We start from the raw sequence: 24,343 nt of genomic DNA, 5'->3' as shown, positions 1-24,343 counted from the left end.
ATTGGTTTGGAGGCTTACTAGTCAGTTTTGACAACAAGAGGCACTTGGATTAGCAGAAGAGATCAGAAAAATCTTAGTTGTAATCCATCCATTTGCAATGTAAGTCAAAGAAATACCGAAAGAGATGCTAGTTTCAAGGCCACTAGGGTGTCCAATGTCCAAGATTAAAGTGGTAATATTTGCATTTTCAGTTTCTGTGAATCTTATGCTTGCTGTAATTAGTGTTAAATCAGGTTATTTACCACTCTATCCGAGAAAAAAGGTTGGTTTCATGGTTCCACTGCCAGGATACCATCAATTCCCTTGACTTGGTGGGCCCAAGGTATCTAATTGAAGGTCATAAGCTTTGCTCTAGTGCTTAAATTGTATTCAGCTAAGCATTACGACAAGAAAGTCTTCAAATAGTGAGACGGGATCAAGCAAGGATAATGCCTCTCAATCTGAAAATGTTGGGAATAAAGGGCCATCGTGCCTTTTATATGTGCACGGGTGTGAACGCACCCTTAGCACATTGTACTTTCATACATATATCTATCTAAAAAACCTAAAGTGGTACACTCGTCATTGTACCTAAAAACGTGTTCACTCTCTACTCTGCTCTCTCGCACTCTCTGCCTCTCTCACTGTGTGTAAGGTCTGTCTGCCTCGATCTCTATGCCTAACCGGTCCGTACAAACTGGTATCAGAGCACTGGTAACGATGTTCATATTTCTCAAGAAATGTGAATCAGGTCTACACAAGAGAAGAAGCTTGCTTCTGCACTGTCAGTCGATAGTTTGGAAACCGAAAATCTGCACAGGCGACACGTCGTTTTTTGACCTGGCAAGCAGGCAACAGTAGGCGACAGGACTGCATGACAACTAGTTGGCTGACGGTGACCAGACCTAGTAACGTGTCCATAGGGACCGACGGCAGCACCTCAGATCGACAAGGCGACAATTGTGACTAGCGCATGACTTCAGCGGGCGACTTCATGGGCGTTGACCAACGTGGCAGCTGACGCACGACGACTAACGGGAATCAAGCTAACGACACACGTCGACAGGCGCCAAACGTCACGGGCACAACAGTTGCGTAGCTGGTGACGGGCGACAGGTGCGTGGCAGGCGAATAGGCGGCGTCAACATTAAGGCACGCGACTGACAGGTCAACGGACACGTCATCAATCTTTTTTTTTCTCTCTTCAAAATCCTTTGAAATTTTCCCCTCTAACCAAGGTGTTTCGTGTGCGCAAGCACAATATCTCAAATCTATGCAAAATTGGCCCGAAATTTTTGGGCTTTTCCCAAATTTGGGGATCTCAACACAGAATTGGACTATCTAACTCAGAAATTGTAAAGTTGGTGCACATTTGCCCGGGAATTTTGGGGTTTTTTCACATTTTAGTGAAATTTCTTCAATTTCACTGAAAGTAGTGCACGCAGGACTTGGAAAATTTAGGGATTTGTCCAATTTGATGTAAACAAGATGCAACAGTGATATCTGTCTCCGACATTGCAGGAATTTGTGACATACTGTCCCCGGCATTTGGGGCTTTTCATGTACATGCACAAATTGGGCTGAAATTAACCCAATTTCTCGACATTGAGGCACATTGGACCCCTTGCAATTTGGGGCTTTTGCGATTTGGGCAAAATTTGTGCAGCATTTCATCATTTTAAGTACATACAGGTTGAATTCCGCGCAATTTGGACATCAACACTTGGTGGAATTTGGGGTTTTGCTGAAATTGTTCTATTTTGGCAAAAATTGAACCGTCCTATACATAAAAGAGGAAATGCAGATGTGTGCTTGATGCTTTTGAGCACAAAATTTTGGGGCTTTTGACCGTTCGTGTCAAATTTTTTGCCCGTGGGTACATGTACAACAGAAATTGCAGCTGAAATTTTGGGATTTCTCATGTAATGTGATGCACATGCCCTTGGAACAGCTGTAATCAGTTGGATAATGCTGTAGCACTTAGTTTGGCGCTCCTGAAAATTTAATTACAGATCTGAAATTTGTACTTCTGCATGGTCATTTATTGCTGATTGGTACTTGTTTGCACCTTGGTCACTTGGGTGATAGTTTGGGTCTGCATTTGCTGGTTTTTTTGTCACATTTGGGCTGAAAATCATGGCTAGCAGCAACGACAACAGTAATCTGATGCACATAAAGCAGCTGGAAGGCGCACATAATTTTGTAGTTTGGCAAAAGCAATGCTACAATATCCTATTACAAAAGAAGCAAGCAAAGCCGATTAAACCTAAAGGGGCAAAGCCTACGGACATGGATCAGGATGATTGGGATGAGTTGAATGAACTTGCACGCTCAACCATAGAGCTATCAATTTCTAATGCCTTGCTCTTCAACATTGAAGGTTTGGATTCTGCATATGCTATATGGACTAGACTGGAGGAACTATATGCACAGAAGAGTGCTCCAAGCAAGGTGTATTGGCTGGAAAAGCTTATGGATTTGCGTATGAAAGAAGGTACAGCAATGTCTACTCACTTGAGTGACTTTAACTCCATTTTCAGCCAGCTGGTTGCCTTAAAGTTCATGATTGATGAGGAATTTAACACTACTTTCTTGCTTTGCACTCTACCAGAGAGTTGGGATACATTCAGGACTGCTATGAGCAATTCTAATGTGATCCTTTTGTATGCTGATGTAGAGAGTGCTCTACTTATGGAAGAGATGAATCGGCAAAACAATGCATCCAGTAAGTCTTCTAGTGCTTTGCATACTAGGGGCAAATCATAGCAAAAGGGTAAGTATGATGACAAGGGACGCAGTAAATCACGTGGCAAAGATGTTGAATGCCATCATTGTGGCAAGAAGGGTCACTTTAAACGTGACTCCTACAAATGGAAGAAAGAGAAAGGAAAAGGCAAGAAGACAGAAGATAGCAAGGAAGAGAAGAAGGACAGTTAGCCTAAGAAGAGCAGTGTAAAAATTGAAGAGGTGAATGTAGTCACTCATGACAGTGACAGTGGGAGTGATGTACTCTTTGTCTCTTCACATTTTGGTGCACATGCTTTACTTGCTGATACAGATGATGACATGCATACCTGGATTCTTGATTCAGGTGCTTCCTTTCATCTCACCCCTCATCGTGAGTGGTTTTCCGCCTATACAGGGGGTCGACATGGTGTTGTCCATCTTGGGGACAACTATGCATGTGGGATTGCACTATGCATGTGAGATTGCAGGTATTGATAGTGTGCAGTTACAGTTTCAGCATGGCTCTGTCTTTACACTTCAGCATGTACGGCATATACCTCAGCTCAAGAAGAGCTTGATTAGCACAGGGCAGCTAGATGATGATGGTTTTCATACCACCTTTGGTGATGGAAAATAGAAGATCTGCAAGGGATCTAGAGTGATTGCCAGAGGTTGCAAGAGTGATACTTTGTATCCACTTCATGTATCTAGTGTGCGTGACCATGTTGTTGCCGTGACCGAGCAGCGAAGTGTTTCTTTGTGGCAGGGCCGGTTGGGACACATGAGTCAAACAAGAATGAAAGTGCTTTCTCGTTTGGGTTACTTGCCTTGTCTTCGTTATGCTGATTTTGAGCACTGTGATCATTGTATTTATGGCAAACATGCACAGACATCTCACAAAAAGTCTCTTTCTTTGAAATCTTCTCCTCTAGAGTTAGTACATTCGGATGTATGTCAAATGCCAGGATTATCTTTAGGGGAAAAGAAATATTTTGTCACCTTTGTCGATGATGCTACATGGAAAGTATCGGTTTCCCCTATTCATAGCAAGGATAAAGAGCTTGACAAGTTTAAAAAATTCTTGGCATTGGCTGAAAATCAGACAGATAAGACACTTAAGTGTCTTTGCTCTGACAATGGTAGGGAATATATGTCCAAGGCCTTTCACGCATTTTGTGACAGCAAAGGGATAAAGAGGGAGCTCACTGCCCTTCATAATTCGCTCCAAAATGGAGTTGCAGAGCGCATGAATCGGACCATACAAGATGATGTCCGTACAATGATGTCTCATATTGTATTACCCCATGGTTTTTGGGCAAAGGTTGTTGTGACAGCCGTTCATTTGATTAATCGGTCACCAAACAGGTCTTTGGGGGGGGAGGAGTTCCCCAAGAAGCATGGTCGGGCAAGCCACCTTCATATACTCATCTGAAAGTGTTTGGCTGCGAGGCTTTTGTGCACATTCACAAAGAAAAACGCAACAAACTTGAGCCAAAGTCTTGTAAATGCATTTTCCTAAGATATGGTGACGAGGGTGAAATGGGGTATAAATTGTGGGATCCCGAGAAAAGGAAAGTAGTACGCAGCAATGACGTTATCTTCCGGGAAGATTGCATGCACAAATAGCCTGAAAAGACTGAGGAGGTCCATAGGGTTGTCTTCCAGGAAAAAATACCTTTTGGACAGCAAAATGTGCCCGCTGTACAGCAGCAAATACCTGCTGTAAATGAACTTGTGAATGCAGAAAATGATGCTTGAAATGATCAGCCAGCTATTGCCCATGAAAATGAGCCATTACATGTGCAGGAACAGCTAGGACAGCAAGCTGTTAATGCTGATTTGCAGGCTGAAATACTAGGACATCATGCTGAAAATGAAATTTTGTAGGAACAGCCAGCAAACAATGATCATCGGGTTAGGAGATCGTCTAGGGCTACTAGACAACCTCACAAGTTTGTTCCTAATGCAATTAATGTAGCCGATTATGTCATGCTGACAGGCTGTGGTGAACCGTCTTGCTTCAAGGAAGCAATGGAGAGACAAGACAACAAGAAATGGTATAAAGCCATGCTGTCAAAGATGGAATCTCTTGAAAAAAATGGCACTTGGGACTTGGTGCAGTTGCCTAAAGGGCAGAAAACCCTTCCGTGCAAATGGGTTTACAAGACGAAAGTCACTTCTGGTTCCTCACCCAAGTACAAAGCAAGATTAGTTGCAAAGGGGTACAAGCAGGAGCATGGAATTGACTTTGATGAGATTTTCTCTCCTGTAGTCAAGATGACTACATTGAGAACCATTTTGGGCTTGGTTGCAATTGAAGATATGGAACTTATACAAATGGATGTAAAGACTGCATTATTACATGGTGATTTGCATGAAGACATATATATACAGCAGCTTGAAGGGTTTGTTGAACAAGGGAAAGAAAAAATGGTATGTAAACTCAAAAGGAGTTTGTATGGGCTGAAACAAGCACCAAGAGAATGGTATCATAAGTTTGATACATTCATGCAGTCCCAAGGCTTTCATAGAAGTCAAGTGGAGCACTGCTTGTACACCAAGAAGGCAGCAGATGGCAGCCTGATTATCTTGGTTTTGTATGTTGATGACATGCTGATTGCTGGCAGGGATACTCATGCCTTGGATTCATTGAAGCAAAGTCTTCATGGCAGCTTTGACATGAAGGATCTGGGTGATGCAAATCAAATTCTTGGCTATCCCTAACATTACTGGGTATCGGTAAAAAAGGAAAATGACTAAGGTGTGGGTAACACAAATATTGCAAAGATGTAAATCAAGTAAGCAAGCTAGGAAGAACTACCTTGGAGACTGCCATGTGCAATGCCATGAATATGGAGGATCCAAAGTCGACCACTCGAAAAGACCGAAAAGCGATGAGCACGCACATATGCATATTTACATGAACAGAATGTCAATGCATGGGATAAATTGTAATGCAAAGGGAGATGCAAGATGTCATACTCACATAAAATGCAATGCAATGGTGCCATTTGAACAGTGGCCCTCACAAGGGAATTGTTCACTTACCAAAGTGCTCTTTACAATCATGTCATCCTGACAATGCACTAGCTGCCCCCTCTCAAATTGGAAGTGTACCCAAGCCAATCTTGGGTAAAAGATATTGAAAAACCGGTTGGTTGACCACTTTGGTCAAAATGTCTGTAAAATTGTATGATGAAGGCACAAACTCTAGGCAAGTAGTGCCTAGCTCAACCTGCTCTTTGAAAAAGTGAAAGTGGGCTCCCACATGTTGCATCGGTGGTGTGATGATCGGATTACCCACAAGGGTAATGTCACGCTGATTGTCGCAGTAGACAATGGTGGAAGAGTCACAAGAGAAGTAAAGCGCCGCCGATTGAAGTGAGTGATGCGCTGCGGAGATGCAATGTCCGGCGATGAAATATCAGGTAAAGAGCAAAACACGTGAGCAACAGCAGCGAGTGAGAGCGAGAGATGCAAGATGTTCTTGGGTACAATTGGAGTGTGTACCACTTTAGGTTTTTAGATAGATATATATGAAAGTACAAGTGTGCTAAGGGTGCGTTCACACCCGTGCACATATAAAAGGCACGATGGCCCTTTATTCCCGTGAGTGATGCGCTGCAGAGATGCAATGTCCGGCGATGAAATGTCAGGTAAAGAGCAAAACACGTGAGCAACAGCAATGAGTGAGAGCGAGAAATGCAAGATGTTCTTGGGTACAATTGGAGTGTGTACCACTTTAGGTTTTTAGATAGATATATATGAAAGTACAAGTGTGCTAAGGGTGCGTTCACACCCGTGCACATATAAAAGGCACGATGGCCCTTTATTCCCAACAACCTTCCACCTAAAGGCAATGTGCCTTAAGAGGAGAAAAGAATCAACTAAGTCTAAGTATGTACAAAGCTGAAATACATATATCTATCCAACTCCCATCATCTGTCGGCAATGAGCAAACCGCTCTACTGGAAGACCCTTCGTGAGAAGATCTGCAGGATTATCATTTGTATGCACTTTGACAAGCTCAATGCTCTTGCTGTCAAGTACATCTCTGATGAAGTGATACTTCACCTGTATGTCCTTCGTCTTTGCATGAAAGACGGGATTCCGTGCTAGCATGATAGCACTCTGACTATCACAATGAAGAACGGGTAACTCTATAATGCCAAGATCTCCCACCAAACGTGAAAGCCATAAAGCCTCCTTGCATGCCTCAGTAGCAGCCACATACTCTGCCTCTGTAGTAGACAATGCAACACACTTCTGTAGCCTGGAGATCCAAGAGACTGCTCCTCCTGTGAAGGTAAACACATACCCAGAAGTGGACTTTCTACAGTCCGCATGACCAGCATAGTCTGCATCCGTAAAGCCAACGACAGATGCTTTCTGCTTTCCAAAGCAGATGCACAAATCACTTGTGCCTTTGAGGTATCTCATAATACCTTTCACTGCTTTCCAATGCTTTTTGCCAGGGTTTGCCATATATCTGCTAACCACTCCCACTGCAAAGGCAATGTCAGGACGTGTAGCAACCATAGCATACATCAAGCTGCCAACAGCTGAAGCATATGGAATCTTGGCCATTTCAGCCTTCTCATCATCAGATGTAGGGCTGTCCTCTGCACTGAGTTTCACATATGGAGGCAATGGAACACCAATTGGTTTCCCCCCCTCCATATTGAAACGTTGCAAAACCTTAGAGACATACTCCTGTTGAGATAGAAAGAGTAATCCTTTGGACCTATCTCTGAGTATTCGCATGCCAAGAATGTGATTTGCATCACCAAGATCCTTCATGTCAAAGCTGCCATGAAGACTTTGCTTCAACAAATCCAAGGCATGAGTATCCCTGCCAGCAATCAGCATGTCATCAACATATAGAACCAAGATAATTAGGCTGCCATCTACGGCCTTCTTGGTGTACAAGCAGTGATCCACTTGACTTCTTTGAAAACCTTGAGACTGCATAAATGTATCAAACTTATGATACCATTCTCTTGGTGCTTGCTTCAGCCCATACAAACTCCGTTTGAGCTTACATACCATCTTCTCTTTGCCTTTAGCCACAAACCCTTCAGGCTACTACATATATATGTCTTCATGCAGATCACCATGTAAAAATGCAGTCTTTACATCCATCTGTATGAGCTCCATATCTTCAGCTACAACCAAGCCCAAAATGGTTCTCAATGTAGTCATTTTGACTACAAGAGAGAAGATCTCATCAAAATCAACTCCATGTTCCTGCTTGTACCCCTTAGCAACCAATCTGGCTTTGTACTTTGGCGAGGAACCAGAAGTGACCTTCATCTTATAAACCCATTTGCATGGAAGCGTTTTCTGCCCTTTAGGCAACTGCACCAAGTCCCAAGTGCCGTTTTTCTCAAGAGATTCCATCTCTGACAGCATGGCTTTATACCATTTCTTGCTGTCCTGTCTGTCCATTGCTTCCTTGAAGCATGACGGCTCACCACAGTCAGTGATCATGACATAATCAGCCACATTATTTGCACCAGGAACGAATCTGTCGGGCTGTCTAGTAGCCCTAGACGATCTCCTAACCCAATGATCATTGTTTGCTGGCTGTTCAGCCTGCATATTATAATTTACAGCTTGCTGTCCTGGCATTTCAGCCTGCAAATCAACATTAACAGCTTGCTGTCCTGGCTGTTCCTGCACATTTAGTGGCTCATCATTATGGGCAATGGCTGGCTGATCATTTCCAGCATCATTTTTTGCATTCGCAGGTTCATTTACAGCAGGTATTTGCTGCTGTACAACGGGCACATTTTGCTGTCCAAAAGGTACTTCTTCCCGGAATACAACCCTACGAACCTCCTCACTCTTTTCGGGCTGTTTATGCATGCGACCTTCCCGGAAGATAACATCATTGCTGCGCACTGTTTTCCTTTTCACGGGATCCCACAATCTATACCCCATTTCACCCTCGTCACCATATCCTAGGAATATGCATTTACAGGACTTTGGCTCAAGTTTGTTGCGGTCTTCCTTACGAATGTGCACAAAAGCCTCGCAGCCAAACACTCGTAAATGAGCATAAGAAGGTGGCTTGCCCGACCACGCTTCCTGAGGGACTCCCCCCCCCAAAGACCTGTTTGGTGACCGATTGATCAAGTGAACGGCTGTCATAACAGCCTCTGCCCAAAAACCATGGGGTAATGCAGTATGAGACAGCATAGTACGGACTTTATCCTGTATAGTCCTGTTCATACGCTCTGCAACTCTATTCTGGGGTGGATTATGAGGGGCAGTGAGCTCCCTTTTTATCCCTTTGCTGTCACAAAATGCCTAAAAGGCCTTGGACACATATTCCCCACCATTGTCAGAGCGAAGACACTTAAGTGTCTTATCAGTCTGATTTTCAACCAATGCCAAGAAGTTTTTAAACTTGTCAAGTACTTCATCCTTGCTACGAATGGGGTAAACCCATACCTTCCGTGTAGCATCATCGACAAAGGTGACAAAGTACTTCTTCCCCCCCAAAGACAATCCTGGCATCTAACATACATCTGAATGTACTAACTCTAGAGGTGAAGATTTCAAAGAAAGAGATTTCTTATGAGATGTCTGTGCATGCTTACCATAGACACAATGATCACAATGCTCAAAATCAGCATAACGGAGACAAGGCAAGTAACCCAAACGTGAAAGAACTTTCATTCCTGTTTGACTCATGTGTCCTAACCGGCCATGCCACAAAGAAACACTTGGCTGCTCGGTTACTGCGACAACATGGTCACGCACACTAGATACATGAAGAGGATACAGAGTATCACTCTTTGAACCCCTGGCAATGACTCTAGATCCTGTACTGATCTTCCATTTTCCATCGCCAAATGTGGTATGATAACCATCATCATCTAGCTGCCCAGTACCGATTAAGCTCTTCTTGAGCTCAGGTACACGACGAACATTCTGAAGAGTAAAGACAGAACCATGCTGAAACTGAAGTTGCACACTGCCAATGCCTGCAATATCATATGCTGAGTTGTCCCCGAGATGGACAACACCATGTCGACCGCCTGTATAATCGGAAAACCAATCTCTGTAAGGGGTGACATGAAAGGAGGCACCCGAATCTAAAATCCAGGTATGCATGTCATCAACCGAATCGGCAACCAATGCATGGGCATCAAAACATGAAGACACGAAGAGTTCATCGTTCCCACTGTCACTGTCCTGAGTGACTACATTCACCTCTTCGATCTTGACGCTGCTCTTCTTGGGCTGGCTCTCTTTCTTCTCTTCCTTGCTGTCCTCTGCCTTCTTGCATTTCCCTTTCTCTTTCTTCCACTTGTAACAGTCACGTTTGAAGTGACCTTTCTTGCCACAGTGGTGGCATTCCACATTCTTGCCGCGAGACATGCTGCGACCCTTGCCATCAGATTTTCCCTTCTGCTGTGATCTGCCCCTGGTATGCAAGGCACTGGACGACTTACTTGATGCATTATTTTGCCTATTCATCTCTTCCATAAGCAAAGAGCTTTCCACGTCAGAATACATAAGCATAGCATTCGAGTTACTCAAGGCAGTCCTGAATGTATCCCAACTCTCTGGTAGAGTGCAAAGCAGAAAGGTAGCTTTAAACTCGTCATCAATGACAAACTTCAAAGCAACCAGCTGGCTGAAAATTGAGTTGAATTCACTCAGATGATTTGTCATAGCAGTTCCTTCTTTCATCCGCAAATCCATAAGCTTTTTTAGCCAATACACCTTACTAGCTGCACTCTTCTGAGCATACAATTCCTCCAGTCTAGTCCAAATGGCATAGGCAGTGTCCAAACCCTCTATGTTAAACAGCAGAGCATCAGAGACAGATAGCTCAATGGTCGAGCGTGCAAGCTCGTTCAACTCATCCCAGTCATCTTGTTCCACATCTGCGGGCTTTACCCCTTTGGCCTTGATCGGCTTAGCCTGCTTCTTCTGCAATAGGATATTGTAGCATTGCTTTTGCCACACTGCAAAATTATGTGCACCCTCAAGTTTCTTGATGTGCATAAGATGGCTGCTATCGCTGCTGCCAGCCATGATTTTCAGTCCAAAATATGACCACAAATTCAGCAAATGCAGGCCCAAACTGTCAAACAAGTGACCAAGGTACAAACAAGTACCAACCAGCAATAAGTACCAGTTAAAAGCAGAAATTTCAGATCTGCAAATCAATTTTCAGAAGCACCAAATGTTGTGCTACAGCACTCCACAACTGATGACAGCTGTTCCAAGGACAAATACATCACATTACATGAGAAGTCCCAAATTTTAGCTGCAGTTTCTGCTGTACATGCACCCACGGGCATAAAATTTGACCCGCACGGTCAAAAGCCCCAAAGTTTTGTGCTCAAAACATCAACCATACATCTGCACTGTCTCTGACATGCATAGAATAGACCAATTTTGCCAAAATGAAGCAATTTCAGCAAAACCCCCAAATTTTTCAAGTGTCGGGCGTCCAAATTGCATGAAATTAAACCCGCATGTACATAAAATGACCAATTTGCGCACAAATTTTGCTCAAACAGCAAAAGCCCCAAATTGCACGGGGTCCAATGTGCATCAATGTCAAGAAATTGGGTCAATTTCAGCCCAATTTTAACATGTACATGAAAAGCCCCAAATTTCGGAGGCAAAATGTCACAAATTCCTGCAATTTCTGAGACAGAATCTCACTGTATGTCTTGCTCATGTCAAATCCGGACAAATCCCCAAATTTGTGGCTCAAATCTGCCCAAAACACAGAACTGTGCTTACACGCGCGAACTCCCGTCAGTGGGCAAAAGGGGGCAGCTTGCAGTAAACCTTTGAAAATTAAAAAATTTTGCAAGAGAAATTTGACAAAAACTGTCCCGTACCGTGACGACTGCTGTGTTTTGACCTGCCGCCAGCGTTTTGACCTGCCGCCAGCTGCACGTGGCCTGGAAAGTCACGAACTGACCTGGCGTGACCTGCGTGACCAGCGCCTGTGCAAAACACGTCACTTCTGACCTGCGCCTGACCTGCACGCTGCCTGGAACTGCACGCCTGAATGCACACTGTCCAAGAACAGTGACGAGCTGACCAGAAAATGACTGACTGACCTGCGCGCAACCTGGGAAATGTCGCCTGGCTGAAAAACGTGACCTGTGGACTGCGAGAAGCACGAACACCTTAACCGAAGCTCTGCATGGACTGCGAGAAGCGCGAACACCTTAGCTGAAGCTCTGATACCAGTTTGAAGTGAGTGATGCGCTGCCGAGATGCAATGTCCGGCGATGAAATGTCAGGTAAAGAGCAAAACACGTGAGCAACAGCAGCGAGTGAGAGCGACAGATGCAAGATGTTCTTGGGTACAATTGGAGTGTGTACCACTTTAGGTTTTTAGATAGATATATATGAAAGTACAAGTGTGCTAAGGGTGCGTTCACACCCGTGCACATATAAAAGGCACGATGGCCCTTTATTCCCAACACCGATAACCTCCTCAAGTAGATGGCCTTGGTAGTGCCATCGAAGAGAGCCCTATACTCAGCCTCGGCCATGGAAGCCGCCACGGTCTCTTGCTTACGGCTAGACTAAGAAATGGAAGCCATGCCCAAGGTGAAAAGGTAGCCACCATGGGTACGCAGTGTGTCAGGATCTCCTGCCCAATCAGAATTAGTATATTCCTGCAAACATAAACCAAAACCATAAGTGAGCCCATAAGAGTTGTAGAAACTCGGAAAACTCGTGGGAGATGAACTCACCACCGCTATCACTCCTCATGCAACCAAGACAACGACCCATCTGGTTATGAACCAAGAGCACCCAAGCAGAGAAATATGTGAAAGCATCGGACTTATGCTTGAGAAAATACACCCACATGTATCTCAAATGATCATCTACTATCCAAAAAAAGTACAGTGTGCCATTCCATTCAAGGCAGCAGTGGATGTGAACCCACAAAGATCAACATAAATCAATCTAAGAGACGCCTCAGCTCTATGTGTAGACTACTGAGAAAATGGGATACGGTACTACTTTCCGAGCTAACAAGCTCTACAGACATCTCGAGCTACCTTCAAATGAGGAAGGCCCTTGACCATCTTAGGGCGAGACAACTCATAAAGAGAGTCATAGCCAAGATGCCCTAAGTGGAAATACCAAAGACACTCATCGTTCGTAGACTCCCGAGATGTGCCTAATGCCCGGAAGCTATGGGACACAAAGCCCTCACTTGTCAACTCCATAAGAAAATGGGTCATGTGGTATAGGACATTAGGTTGTGCCTCACCGTGAGCAATCACTAAACCAATCTGAGAGCCCAAGACCTCGACTGTAGTTGCTATAAAGAAAACTACTCACCCCAACCGGCAAAGCTACTGAGCAGATAACAAGTTCACCCCAAGCTGAGAGACATAGTATACATTGTTCAGCAAAGCCAAATCCAAACCCTTATCAGTGGCAAAAATGACACAATCTTGAGTCTAGATCTTAACTGAGAAGTCGTTTCCTATGCAGATCCGCCAAGCTGCAAGGGCTCGGGTACGAAAGATATCCTCTATAAAAGTCATGTGATGTATAGCTTCACTATCCACAACCCAAACATGTGCTAATGTACTCAGCTATGACAAGTGGGTCTCTACGGTAACCTTGTCAGGAGGCAACTCACAGATATGGACGAAACTCGCATCAGATGTCTCTACCGAGACAATGTGGACCTCTACAAATCAATCAGACAAGCCCTCTGGAGTTGAGAATGTTCTCCACTGAGATCGTTGACTGGTGGCTATGTGGATCTGACGTTTCCACTGCCCTTGCCATCACCTTGTCTCCCTTTAGAGGGGTTGCCTGACTGAGGAGCAAGGGTCAGTGACTTGGGTTTTGGTGTTGTGTCTCTTGCCTTTAATCAACACTTGTCGTCAAAATGGCCAGTCTTTTGAAAATGTTGACAATACCTATTCTTCTTAGGTACATTCTGCCACCCGAGTTGAGTTGAGATTGAAAGTTTCATTGTAATTCCCTTGCTTTTTTAAAAAAAATTTGAAGTTTGATTTGGTTTACCCATCCCTTGCTACCCCTTTTAAGGAGCAACAATAGTCCCCCTCTAAGGAAGTATTTATATGAAACTGATCGAACAGCCGTGCATAACAAAATAGCTAATATTCAAATTCATTAAACCACTTGCTACAAAAAATTGAAGTATTTACGCGCCAGCTTGTTAAGAAACAAGGTGACCTGATTGTCAAAGGACTTAGGAGTTCCTGTAGTAGAAAATTCGACAAGAAGACATCAATACTCGGTCAACTTGATTTTCGAGTCATCCCCCATCAGAGATTTTGAAGTTCTGAAGCTCATGGTCAAGATTTATTCGATGGGTCCTATCTCAAGCCGCATAGCGGTCACTCAAATATACCCATTGCTCTAACACTAAGCCAAAATACTGAAGCTAAGAATGAAATCAGGCAATAAGCCCTATATCAACCAACAATAGCGGAGGCATTCCTAGCCCTCCATAAGCAGACGATCTCATATGGAACAAGTGCGGGATCGGGTTGGGGTTGCAACCCCTACACGAGATCTCATAGGTTCTATAAGTCAAGGCCATGTCTCATCAAGTTTGACCAAATTATAAAGTTCGACCTGTTAAAATGAGTATTCTCATTGAATGCATCCTTGGCGGAAGATGAGGTAATACCATGAGGTATTGAGAATGTGGAGTAAGATAGATGTGGAGAATAAAATGGCGGTGGTGGTCGTGGTGATGGTGGAGATGTCTAATAAGAAGGAGCGAGAAAAGGTGGGTAGGCAGACATAGACTATGAGTATCCAATAAGTGACGATTGATACGAAGGCACTGGAACATGAATGTTTCCATAAGGTGTTAGTAGAGGTGCAGGCACTGGGATACATAAGCCCTGTCCAAGTGACGGCTGGGACACAGCATAATGACCAGAGGGTCCACTAGGTAATGCCATGGAGGCAAATTGTGGCACCAACTGATCCACACTCGGAAGAGACTTCGGAAAATACCCAAGTTGCAATAATCCTGAAAGTCTGTGAGGAAAATGTGAAACACCACCCAGCTGAGGAAGAGATGAGGTTCTAACAGCTGGCCTAAGTTTGAAGAACCCCCCGGTGGGGTAAATAACAACACACGTGATCCTACATAAGAGACAACATGCGGTGCACTTAATGGAGGCTAAAAGGATATGGCAACGGAATGAGAGAGTGGGATGGGAGGGAGATTAAGTGGATTTGTAATAGATGTAGATGTGAAAAATAATCTGGATTTCTTTTGTCCATTAAATGCATTAAATTAAAATAATGATGATGAAGATGCACCTACTTTATTTTGATCTTTAAAAATAAAATTTTTTGAAGGAAAAGAAAAAGAAGGAGTACTCACAGTTTTTTGTTTCAACTGCTTATCTAGTCTTGAGCTCATAAAGAAATATCTATCTTTCTCATTCCTAATAAACCAAAAATTATTTTATATACATTCTCCATCATGAAAATCATCCGTACCAATAGGAGAAGGGAAATCATCATTAACAAAATTTGAAATGGTAGACATACTTGATACCAGAGAGAATAAGTGTGAAGGCAATGGAGTGTACTCTATGCCAGTTTTCACTTGCGGATGGCCAGTCCTAAGTACAAATTCTGCCCTTCCAACATCGTCAGTAGATCAATGCGCCAAGTCTAAAGGGTGAAATTCAAACTTACCTTATATCTACTGTTGGACTCTATGTATCAAAATGATATCGTACTTAACTGCAGTGATGTCGTAAGGTCGTGGAACTCCATCATAGTCCAATGTTTGGACTACCATGTCAGAAGCTTGTGAAGCGAGCTGTGAGGCCTACTCCAACTCGTTCCTCGATGGATTTAGCTCAGATATGAGAAGCGGTGCAGAACTAGTGTTCAAAGTCATCTGCTCTTTTGTTGTTCCTGCTTCTGGTATAGAGATTTCAAATCAAGGCCTAAGTTTCTTTCAGAGAACTCGGCTCTAATACCATGTGAAGAAATACCCTAACACAGAAACATAAATAACATCATACGACAAAGCACATATTGATAGAAGAACACAATTAGGGTTAGGATAACTCAAAGACAATGAACACAAAGAATGAATGAAGTGATATGACTATTGAGTATACAATGCTCATGCAGTAAGATACAACAAGGGGGAGAAGCCGATGTCGAAGACAAAGTGCTAAAGCTTGTAGAATACCAAGGGTAGGAACCCCCTCTCAACTTGGATGTAGATGCCGAAGAAGGAAGAGGAGCTTAATGTCGGTCTTCGTGTGGTGTCGAGAATCATAAGGAATGAAGAGGAGGAGGAAGCATCCCCAGCTGGAAGAGCTAGGTAGAAGTTACCGCCATGATAGCATCAAGAGAGATGTTGCACGATCTACCTCGGGAGGAGAAACCTCCATGCTGGTAGAAGAGTAAAACTCCAAGGATGATGAAACCATGAAGGAATGGCGCGCATCCCAAGTCTCCAGCCGAGAGTATGTTGTACTCTGAATGAATCCCGAATCGCAAGGCTGTCTCCCGATGTCGAACATCATTGTTTTACCAACAGATGCAAAGCGAATGGAAGAGGATGACTTGCCAGACCTTCCTCAATTGTTGCAACTTTACCTAGATGCCTTCCAAGGACAAGTACTGTTCTGGCTATGGCAAACACAAGGTCAAGATGAAGATGAAGATGAAGTTGAAAATGGAGTCATGAGCTGGATGTGAGCTAGACAAAGATGACCAAAGGTGAAAAGAGACTAGAGAAGCAATGTATGGAGTTGTGCCATGCTCAGCTGAGCTATGATACCATGTTGAAATGCATGGATCTAGAGCATGGCTATAGTGGATGGAACATAAAGACAATGTTCATGATGACATTTGTTTCGAGAATGTTGTTGATCATTCTCATTGGGATACAGCAATGGATAAGGAGATGGCTGCATTAGAGGCCAATAAGACTTGGGATTTAGTATCATTATCTAAGGGCCAGAAAGCTATTGGCTATAAGTGGGTCTACAAGATCAAGCATAATGCAAATGGTTTTATTAGTAGATATAAGGCTCGAGATTAAGATTGAATGGATGGCAACATACCTATTTATAGAAAGTTTGGGGCATTCCAAGTGGGTTATGGGATACAGACACTCTAGGAATGCACTTTTAGAGATGGCAACTCAAAATTCATCTCTCTCTCTCTTTACTACCACACTTTTCTAGATAGCAACTCAAGATTCAATTCTCTCTCTCTTTTTTTTTTTGTAAATTCTCTCTCTCTCTCTCTCTCTCTCTCTCTCTCTCTCCATTTCTCTCTTTTTCTCTCTCCCTCTCTCTCTCTCTCAGTGCCTTCTACTCATCTGGCTAGGGGCTGGCTGGGGGCAATCTGCTTGACTGACTTTCATATGGAAAGATAAAAGATAGCCAATAGGCTTAACATCCTATATATGGAATGCTCAATGACCTTTTGTATGTAGTCCTTCTGTGACAAGTAAAGGAGCCCCTAAACAAGGTTTTTTCCTTAATTAAGCATGTTTTGGGGCTATTTAAGTGAAGCTCATGCATTTTTAGGTCAACACGAAATTGATGCATATGCAAGGCCAACTTCAAAGTGCTAATCCAATGCTTTTTGGACAATAGGGCATGCATGCAATGATAGCGCAGCCAAGGAACTTTGGTGGTGGCACTAGTTTCCATGCTATGGTGGGCTTGGGACCGCATACCAGGATGTATGGCACCACTCCTTATGGTATGCAACAACCAATGCGTAGTGTGCAAGGCCCAATGTATTCGGGTATGGTTGGTAATATATGTAGCTCCATGTATAGCACTATAGGCATGATATTGGGGCACAAAGTGGCAAGTTTAGCAATGCATATATGCAGTTTACTATGTTTGGGACTCATGACATGTCAAAGCTCCTAATGTCCCTGTCTAACTCAGACTGAGGCTCACATGCAGGAGATGACACTGCATGACAAACATGATTGCTAACAACAACCACCTATTGCTCCCACCCAGTCTCGTCAATCTGCCACGTGGCAGTTTCTACCTGTGTTTGTACAGCCTGCCACATGTCAACAGTAGCTGCATTTTGCAATCTGCTACCTACATTTGAGTGCCATGTCATCAAATCACATTGTGTTTCGTTGTTCCTGCGCTAGGGGCAATGTGCTAGTGTTACACAAATTTTCTATCTATAGACAACCCGAGTGTTAAATGGCTTAACCGTCAAAATCATGCCTAACCCTAGAGGCACTAGGATCCTAAGCGTCCTAAGTGTCCTAGCTATCCTAAGTGATAGTTTAGGCTAGCAAGGACACCCAAACCATCGATCAAATAGCATAAATGTGTAGCCAATGAGATGGTCGCATGTTTATGGACAACCCTAGTGCTAAATGTCTTAACCATCAGAAACACCCCTAACCCTAGGGGCACTAGGGTCCATCGTGTCCTTGCTATCCTAAGTGATAGGAATGAGATGTCCTACACTCACAATTATGAAACACCCATATTGAAGTCAACTTGCGTACATGACATGGTACAAGATATACGAGCATAACATACAAAACATTAAAAGGATTTCAAGCTAGCTAGGATGCCCAAACCAATGACCAAGAGGCCTCAATGAGATGGCCTACACTAACAATATTGATGGTGAACACCCATATTGAAGCCAAATTGCATACATTACATGGTGCAAGTTATACAAGCATAACATAGAGGACATGCAAGCTCTGCCCAAAGCCAATACACGCTCTCCCCAAAGCCTTGAACCATAAAAGCATGTGGTGGCAAGCTCAGATCACATGCCAACGCACAATATCTAGGTATGTGCATGAGATTAGCTAGGGCCTATAGTTCGAGTATAGTGATTACAACTAATGTAGCTCATTTGTGCCCATGAGTCCCTTTTTAAGACTCATTAGCCACCTTAATATATAGCGTTGTTCAGACTAACTAACCCACTAGCTGATATTGTAGTTGCCCATTCCTGATGGCCAATATGTAACACTTATTGCAGTGTATCTTAAGTCAAACTCCTAGACAGCCCACCTTCTGTTACCGCCTCAAAGATTGGGCTAAGACAACAAAGATTCCACGAGGGATGGTTCTATCCAAAGCTTGACTCATGTATGTTGCTAGTGATGCCAAGCTTAAAACATGGATGACAATGTATAGCTCCTAGACTTGTGTGATGTAAGGTATCCATCTTTAGGTAAGTAAAGCTCTCAAAAGCAATAGATCAATCATCTTAATATAAAGTGCGCCTGTAGCATAGTCATATCCATTTGTACGGACCTTATAAGCTTTGTTCAGAGAAACAGTTTTCAATATTAGTGGCCATTACCAACAGCTTCAATGTTTCAAAGGATTGATGGAGCTGATCAAATGGGAAGATTAACAGGCTTTCCTTGTTGTGAATGCACCTTAGTATAGAAGTCAAGAGTTCAACAATCTTAGCATCATTCTCAATGAATTTCTGAAAGGATTTGGTGAAACCTAATAATGATTTAACTTGACACACGATATGGAGGATAGGCCATTCACATACCTATTCTTGCCTTCACGGATCTATTGCAATCCCATCAGACAAGATGGCACGACTGATTTTGGAAAGCTGGTGAAACCCAGAGTGATTTCACTTGCTGTATGGTGTAGAACTTAGGCCATTTTCCATACTACTCTCACCTTTTCATGGTCTACAGGGAGAGCCATATCCATGAGATCCATCTAGTAGAGCAATCTCACATCCAAGTTCCAAATTATCAAACCTCAAAACTACTATGAACCTTCACAAGCACAAGCAGGACCCTCCACAAATTGAAAAGTTTGAATCCCAACAAGTGAGAAACCCATGACTATCCCTCTTCATAAACTATCTGGCTATGTAGAACACAATCAAAGATATGAGACCTTTTCTGCATTAGCTACAAGCAGCAAAGGTAGCAAAGTTACGTAAGTAAATATAAAGCAAAGAATTTACCGATGGAATAACAGTGAAAGTTGTTCCATCATCATGGACAAGTAAGGTCTCGTTGCTTCTATCTCGATTCACTCCACCAGGTACATTCAGCTGGAACAATCATGAACCTCAGTGATCAAATGTGTTGTTCAATTTTTATTATCAAAAGGCATCTAAAAGAACATACTGTGTTATTAATTTGTCATTTTTTTGTACTTCAAAACATGTTACCAAAAAACCACATTTCTCTTCATATTACTGCTTTCCTCAAAAAGGTGTATCCTCTTTTAATAAAAACCCAGACATGCCCCCAAAATGCAAAACCATGAAACAAAGCTCTTTGGGAATGAAACTTGGCAGCAAATAATTAAAAGGCACACTTGAATCAACAGCACGTGATAATAGCGCTTACCGTAACCTTTGCTCTTGATATAGTCTTGGTAAGCGAATCTATAACATAAATCTGCTCAAAATCCAGAGTGAAATTCCAATCATCTGCTCTTCTATTTTTGTAATGTTTCATCAGAAATACCTGCACCAAAGAAGAGAACCTTTATCTTAAAGGAAGAAATCACCATACTGGTACTTCTGCATAGTATTGGGGTAAACAGGATCCCATAACCATACTTTCTTTGAAAGAAAAAATCACATTGGTACTCTGTTAGGCACAAGTACAGATCTTAGATCCAGTAACTGTACTTTCACCTCAAGCATATCCCCCATTTGAGGCATTCACGATACTTGAAATTTGTTGTATATGAAAACTGTTATAAACTGAGAACAAGCAGAAAACAAGATAAAAATCAGCATGCAAACTAGTGTACAGCCATACAAACCGTATATGTCACTGCCATCCAACCAAGAAAGCACATATACCGTAATTACATACCACCATACCCTAATCAAGACCTAACTCATTATAATGAACGATGTGCAGTGCAAGAGGCCATATGTGATGTATGTGATGAATCCCATGGCCTATAATGCGGCCAATAAACTAAGAAAACAACCAAGAAGACAACTCACTCATGGAAAAAAGATTGATTTGACCCAGCTAGTAATGTTTTTGCCGCTAGTTCTTCTACTACAGAAGAAAGATAGATCACCTACCTATCAATTACAAGGCCCTGGATATATAACAATTATTAACATGTTTCCAAACCCAGAATTGATGATATTTTGGATCACCTACAAGGGGCTCGTCTCTTCATCCTTATTTAGAGAGACCCATAGATTTGAAGAAAGGGCATCAGCAGAGCATGATTGCTTGCAAGGCAAGGTTATATACAAGACAGCTTTCAAAACAGTATTAGATGTATGATCATAATTACTCAGAGAAACTATAAGGAGAAGAGCAAAATTTTTGTACCTCTACTCCAAATCAAAAGAAAATGTCCAAAGAGTCCAAATAACAATTTGGTATAAGACTACTACCTTCATAACTTTATTTTCATTTTTAACCATCGGTGCTCGTAGAGTATTGACTGGAAGTTCTGTAACACAAATATGTACATGATCGTTCTTCATTAACCTTGTTGGCTGCAAAACATAAAATAGGTTTACTATGAGCTTAAAAGTTATTTAACATAAACAACAGCATCCACAAATTTCAGGAGCTTAGTGATATACCACGTCAAATAGCACACCTTTTGTGGTAATCTTCCTTCAACTTTTGGAATTGCATAAACATCCGTATCAGGAGCAGTAACATACATCTGTGAAATAGAATGGTTATATGAGAATTGATTGGTATTCATCAGAGCCCGTGGAAAAAACAAACCTGCCCTCTCATCATCACCTTCTGCTGCCTCTGCAGCTTGTTGCTGCTGCTACCATTATCATCCAAAGCAACATCATTTTATATTGTCATTTATCATCATGATGTTGTCTAGAGGTCCTAGCCTTGTGTGTGTTAAAGATTTATTCATCCCCTAAATAGGCATTCTCAGCTTACTGTTGTACAATTAGCACTCTCAAGCACAGTTACACATTTCCTATTTATCAAGTTGGTCAGTACTTTGCAGTCTACATGCTATTTCTGGCATTCCCGGGCAGTAGCGCAAGCCAAACAGGCCGCATCTGGCGGGGCACAGCTGAGAGAGGAGGAGTTCGAGTAGAAGTGAGCGTATGAGTGTGACGGCTGGAGAGAGTGTGAGCAGAGTGAAAAGCACGAGACGATTAGAGTGTACCAACCATTGTGTTGGTACACAAAGAATAAAATGTATTTATACTTAGGGCATGTAAAGGGTGCGTTCACATGTACAATGTCCGTGTACTATACACGGAGTACTATACACGGAGGTTACCGGGCCTTTATATCCCAACAGCCTCCACTTAAAGGTCCGATATGAACCTCTAGCTAACCAACTCCCACTAGTCGAATGCAATGCTCGTGCTGAGCTTTGCCTAGACTTTTAGTGAGAACATCTGTAGGGTTATCTTGTGTTTTAATCTTGGTCAATGTGATTTGACCATCTTCCAAAATTTGTCTGATGAAGTAATATCACACATCTATATGTTGTGTGTGTGAATGATACATGGCATTCTTAGCCAGATACACATCACTCTAACTATCACATCCCAAAACTGCAATACCCATAGACATGCCGAGATCATCTGCAAGTCTGCTCAACCATATAGCTTCCTTAGAAGCCTCAGTAGTAGCTGTATTCAGCTTCAGTGGTAATCAGTGCAACAATATTCTACAACCTGGAACACCAAGAAACAACCCCACCAGCAACTATAAAGACATACCCGCTGGTGGACCTAACAATGTCCAAGTCACCTGCCATGTCTGCATCACAATAACCCTGCAAACTAAGTGCACCCTGCCCAGAGCAAATACTTTTTCTTTGTATACCCTTAAGGTATCGAAGAATAGACTTGACAGCTTCCCAATATGCTTTGCCAGATTTGACATAAACCTGCTAACAAGTCCCATTGAATGAGCAATGTCTGGACGAGTAGCAACCATAGCATACATAAGAGAGCCACAAGCTGATGCATAAGGAACTCCCCTCATAGCATTTGCCTCCACATCATCTTTCGGGCTGTTGGCTTTGCTAAGCTTGAGATAAGGAGGTAAGGGTACTCCAAAAGTTTTAGCTTTAGCCATGTTAAATCTGTCCAGTACCTTTCCAATGTACTTTTCTTGAGATAAAAACAGCAATTTCTGCATTCTATCTCTACGAATCCTCATGCCCAAAATATGCTCTGCATTCCCTAACTCTTTCATGGAGAAAGCTGATTTGAGCTGAGTTTTGAGAGCATCCAAGCTAGTCTCTCTTTTCCCAACTAACAACATATCATCCACATACAAAACAAGTATGATGGGGCTGCCATCTGTATCCTTTTTCATGTACAAGCAACGATCTGCATGGCTGCGTGTAAACTCATGAGATAGCATAAAAGTGTCAAACCTTTTGTACCACTTCCGTGGTGCTTGTTTCAGCCCATACAGGCTGCGTTTTAGATTACACACCATTTGCTCTTTTCCAGGAACTACAAAGCCCTCGGGCTATATCATGTAGATTTCCTCATCAACGTCACCATGCAACAAAGTTGTTTTTACATCCATTTGATACAGCTCTAAATCCAAAACAACACTAAGAGCAAAAGGCACACGTAAAGTGGTCATCTTCACAACAGGTGAGAAGACCTCTTGGAAGTCAATCCCTTCCTTTTGTGCATACCCTTTCGCAACTAGCCTTGTCTCCTACTTGGGTTTCCCATCAACTGTCTTGACTTTGTACACCCATTTGTTTGGAAGTGGCTTCCTTCCCTTGGGCAGTGACACAAGATCCCAAGTATCATTTGCATATAGAGATTTAACCTCTTCCTGCATAGCTAGCTCCCACTTACTACTGAACTCACATGACTTGGCCTCTTTGTATGTAAGAGGCTCATCCTCATCTCTAAGCATCACATAATGCAATGAGGGGTTAAGCCTATGTGGTTGCCTTCTTACGCGTGTAGACTTGCATACCCAATGATCAACATTTTCAAGAATTGGGTCTACATCTGGAGGTATATTATTTTTAACATTCATTGGCTGCTGTAAACAATTTTCAGCGTGTTGTTCATGTCATACAGCACCTTCATTTTCATTTCCAACACCATTTTCATAATCAGCAAGCCTATCTTGCTGTCCATGACCTCCTTGTGCTTCTATTTGCTGTCCATCATCATCTAGCTCAAAAATAACCGGCTGGTCATCAGTTTCAGCCTGTGGTACAGCACCATGAGATTCATTTTCTGCAGTAATAGGTGGCTGCAAACTCTGAAACTTCACCTTTTTCAGATCTTCATTAGAGGCTAGAGTGCCTTTCAGCAATTTTGCCTCATTAAACACAACATTACGGCTGCAAATAATTTTCTTGGACTGAGGTAATCACACTCTGTGACCAAAATCACCCTCATCACCAAAGCCCATGAAGATGCCTTTGGTAGATTTTGGGTCAAGTTTATTCCTCAGCTCATCCCTAACATGCACAAAAGCATCACAACCAAAGATGTGTAAATGGTCATATGAGGCCGATTTGCAAGACCAAACCTCCTCAGGGATGCCATTATTTAAGGAACTATTTGGAGAGCCGTTGCAAATGTGAACCGTGGTTTTGAGTGCCTCTCCCCAAAATGCACGAGGGAGATTTCCAGTGGACAGCATGCACCGAAC

General features: G+C 42.7%; 1 protein-coding gene across 1 annotated transcript in view; it reads right to left on the bottom strand.

Annotated features, from left to right (window-relative positions):
- Nucleotides 1-24,343, bottom strand: part of PTAC6 (plastid transcriptionally active 6) — a 75,890-nt gene that overhangs the window by 22,890 nt on the left and 28,657 nt on the right. The window contains exons 2-5 of the mRNA XM_087679283.1: nucleotides 21,315-21,383; nucleotides 21,103-21,207; nucleotides 20,081-20,200; nucleotides 19,690-19,779 (exon numbers count right to left, since the gene is read on the bottom strand). Coding sequence (XP_087535409.1) covers nucleotides 19,690-19,779; nucleotides 20,081-20,200; nucleotides 21,103-21,207; nucleotides 21,315-21,383 — 384 coding nt within the window. The remainder of the gene's footprint in view (nucleotides 1-19,689; nucleotides 19,780-20,080; nucleotides 20,201-21,102; nucleotides 21,208-21,314; nucleotides 21,384-24,343) is intronic.

Source organism: Lygodium microphyllum, chromosome 6 (assembly GCF_053477565.2).
Source record: "Lygodium microphyllum isolate KBCC chromosome 6, Lygodium_microphyllum_v1.1.10, whole genome shotgun sequence".
NCBI classification, from domain to species: domain Eukaryota; kingdom Viridiplantae; phylum Streptophyta; class Polypodiopsida; order Schizaeales; family Lygodiaceae; genus Lygodium; species Lygodium microphyllum.
This window is presented reverse-complemented; position numbering and strand designations above follow the sequence as displayed.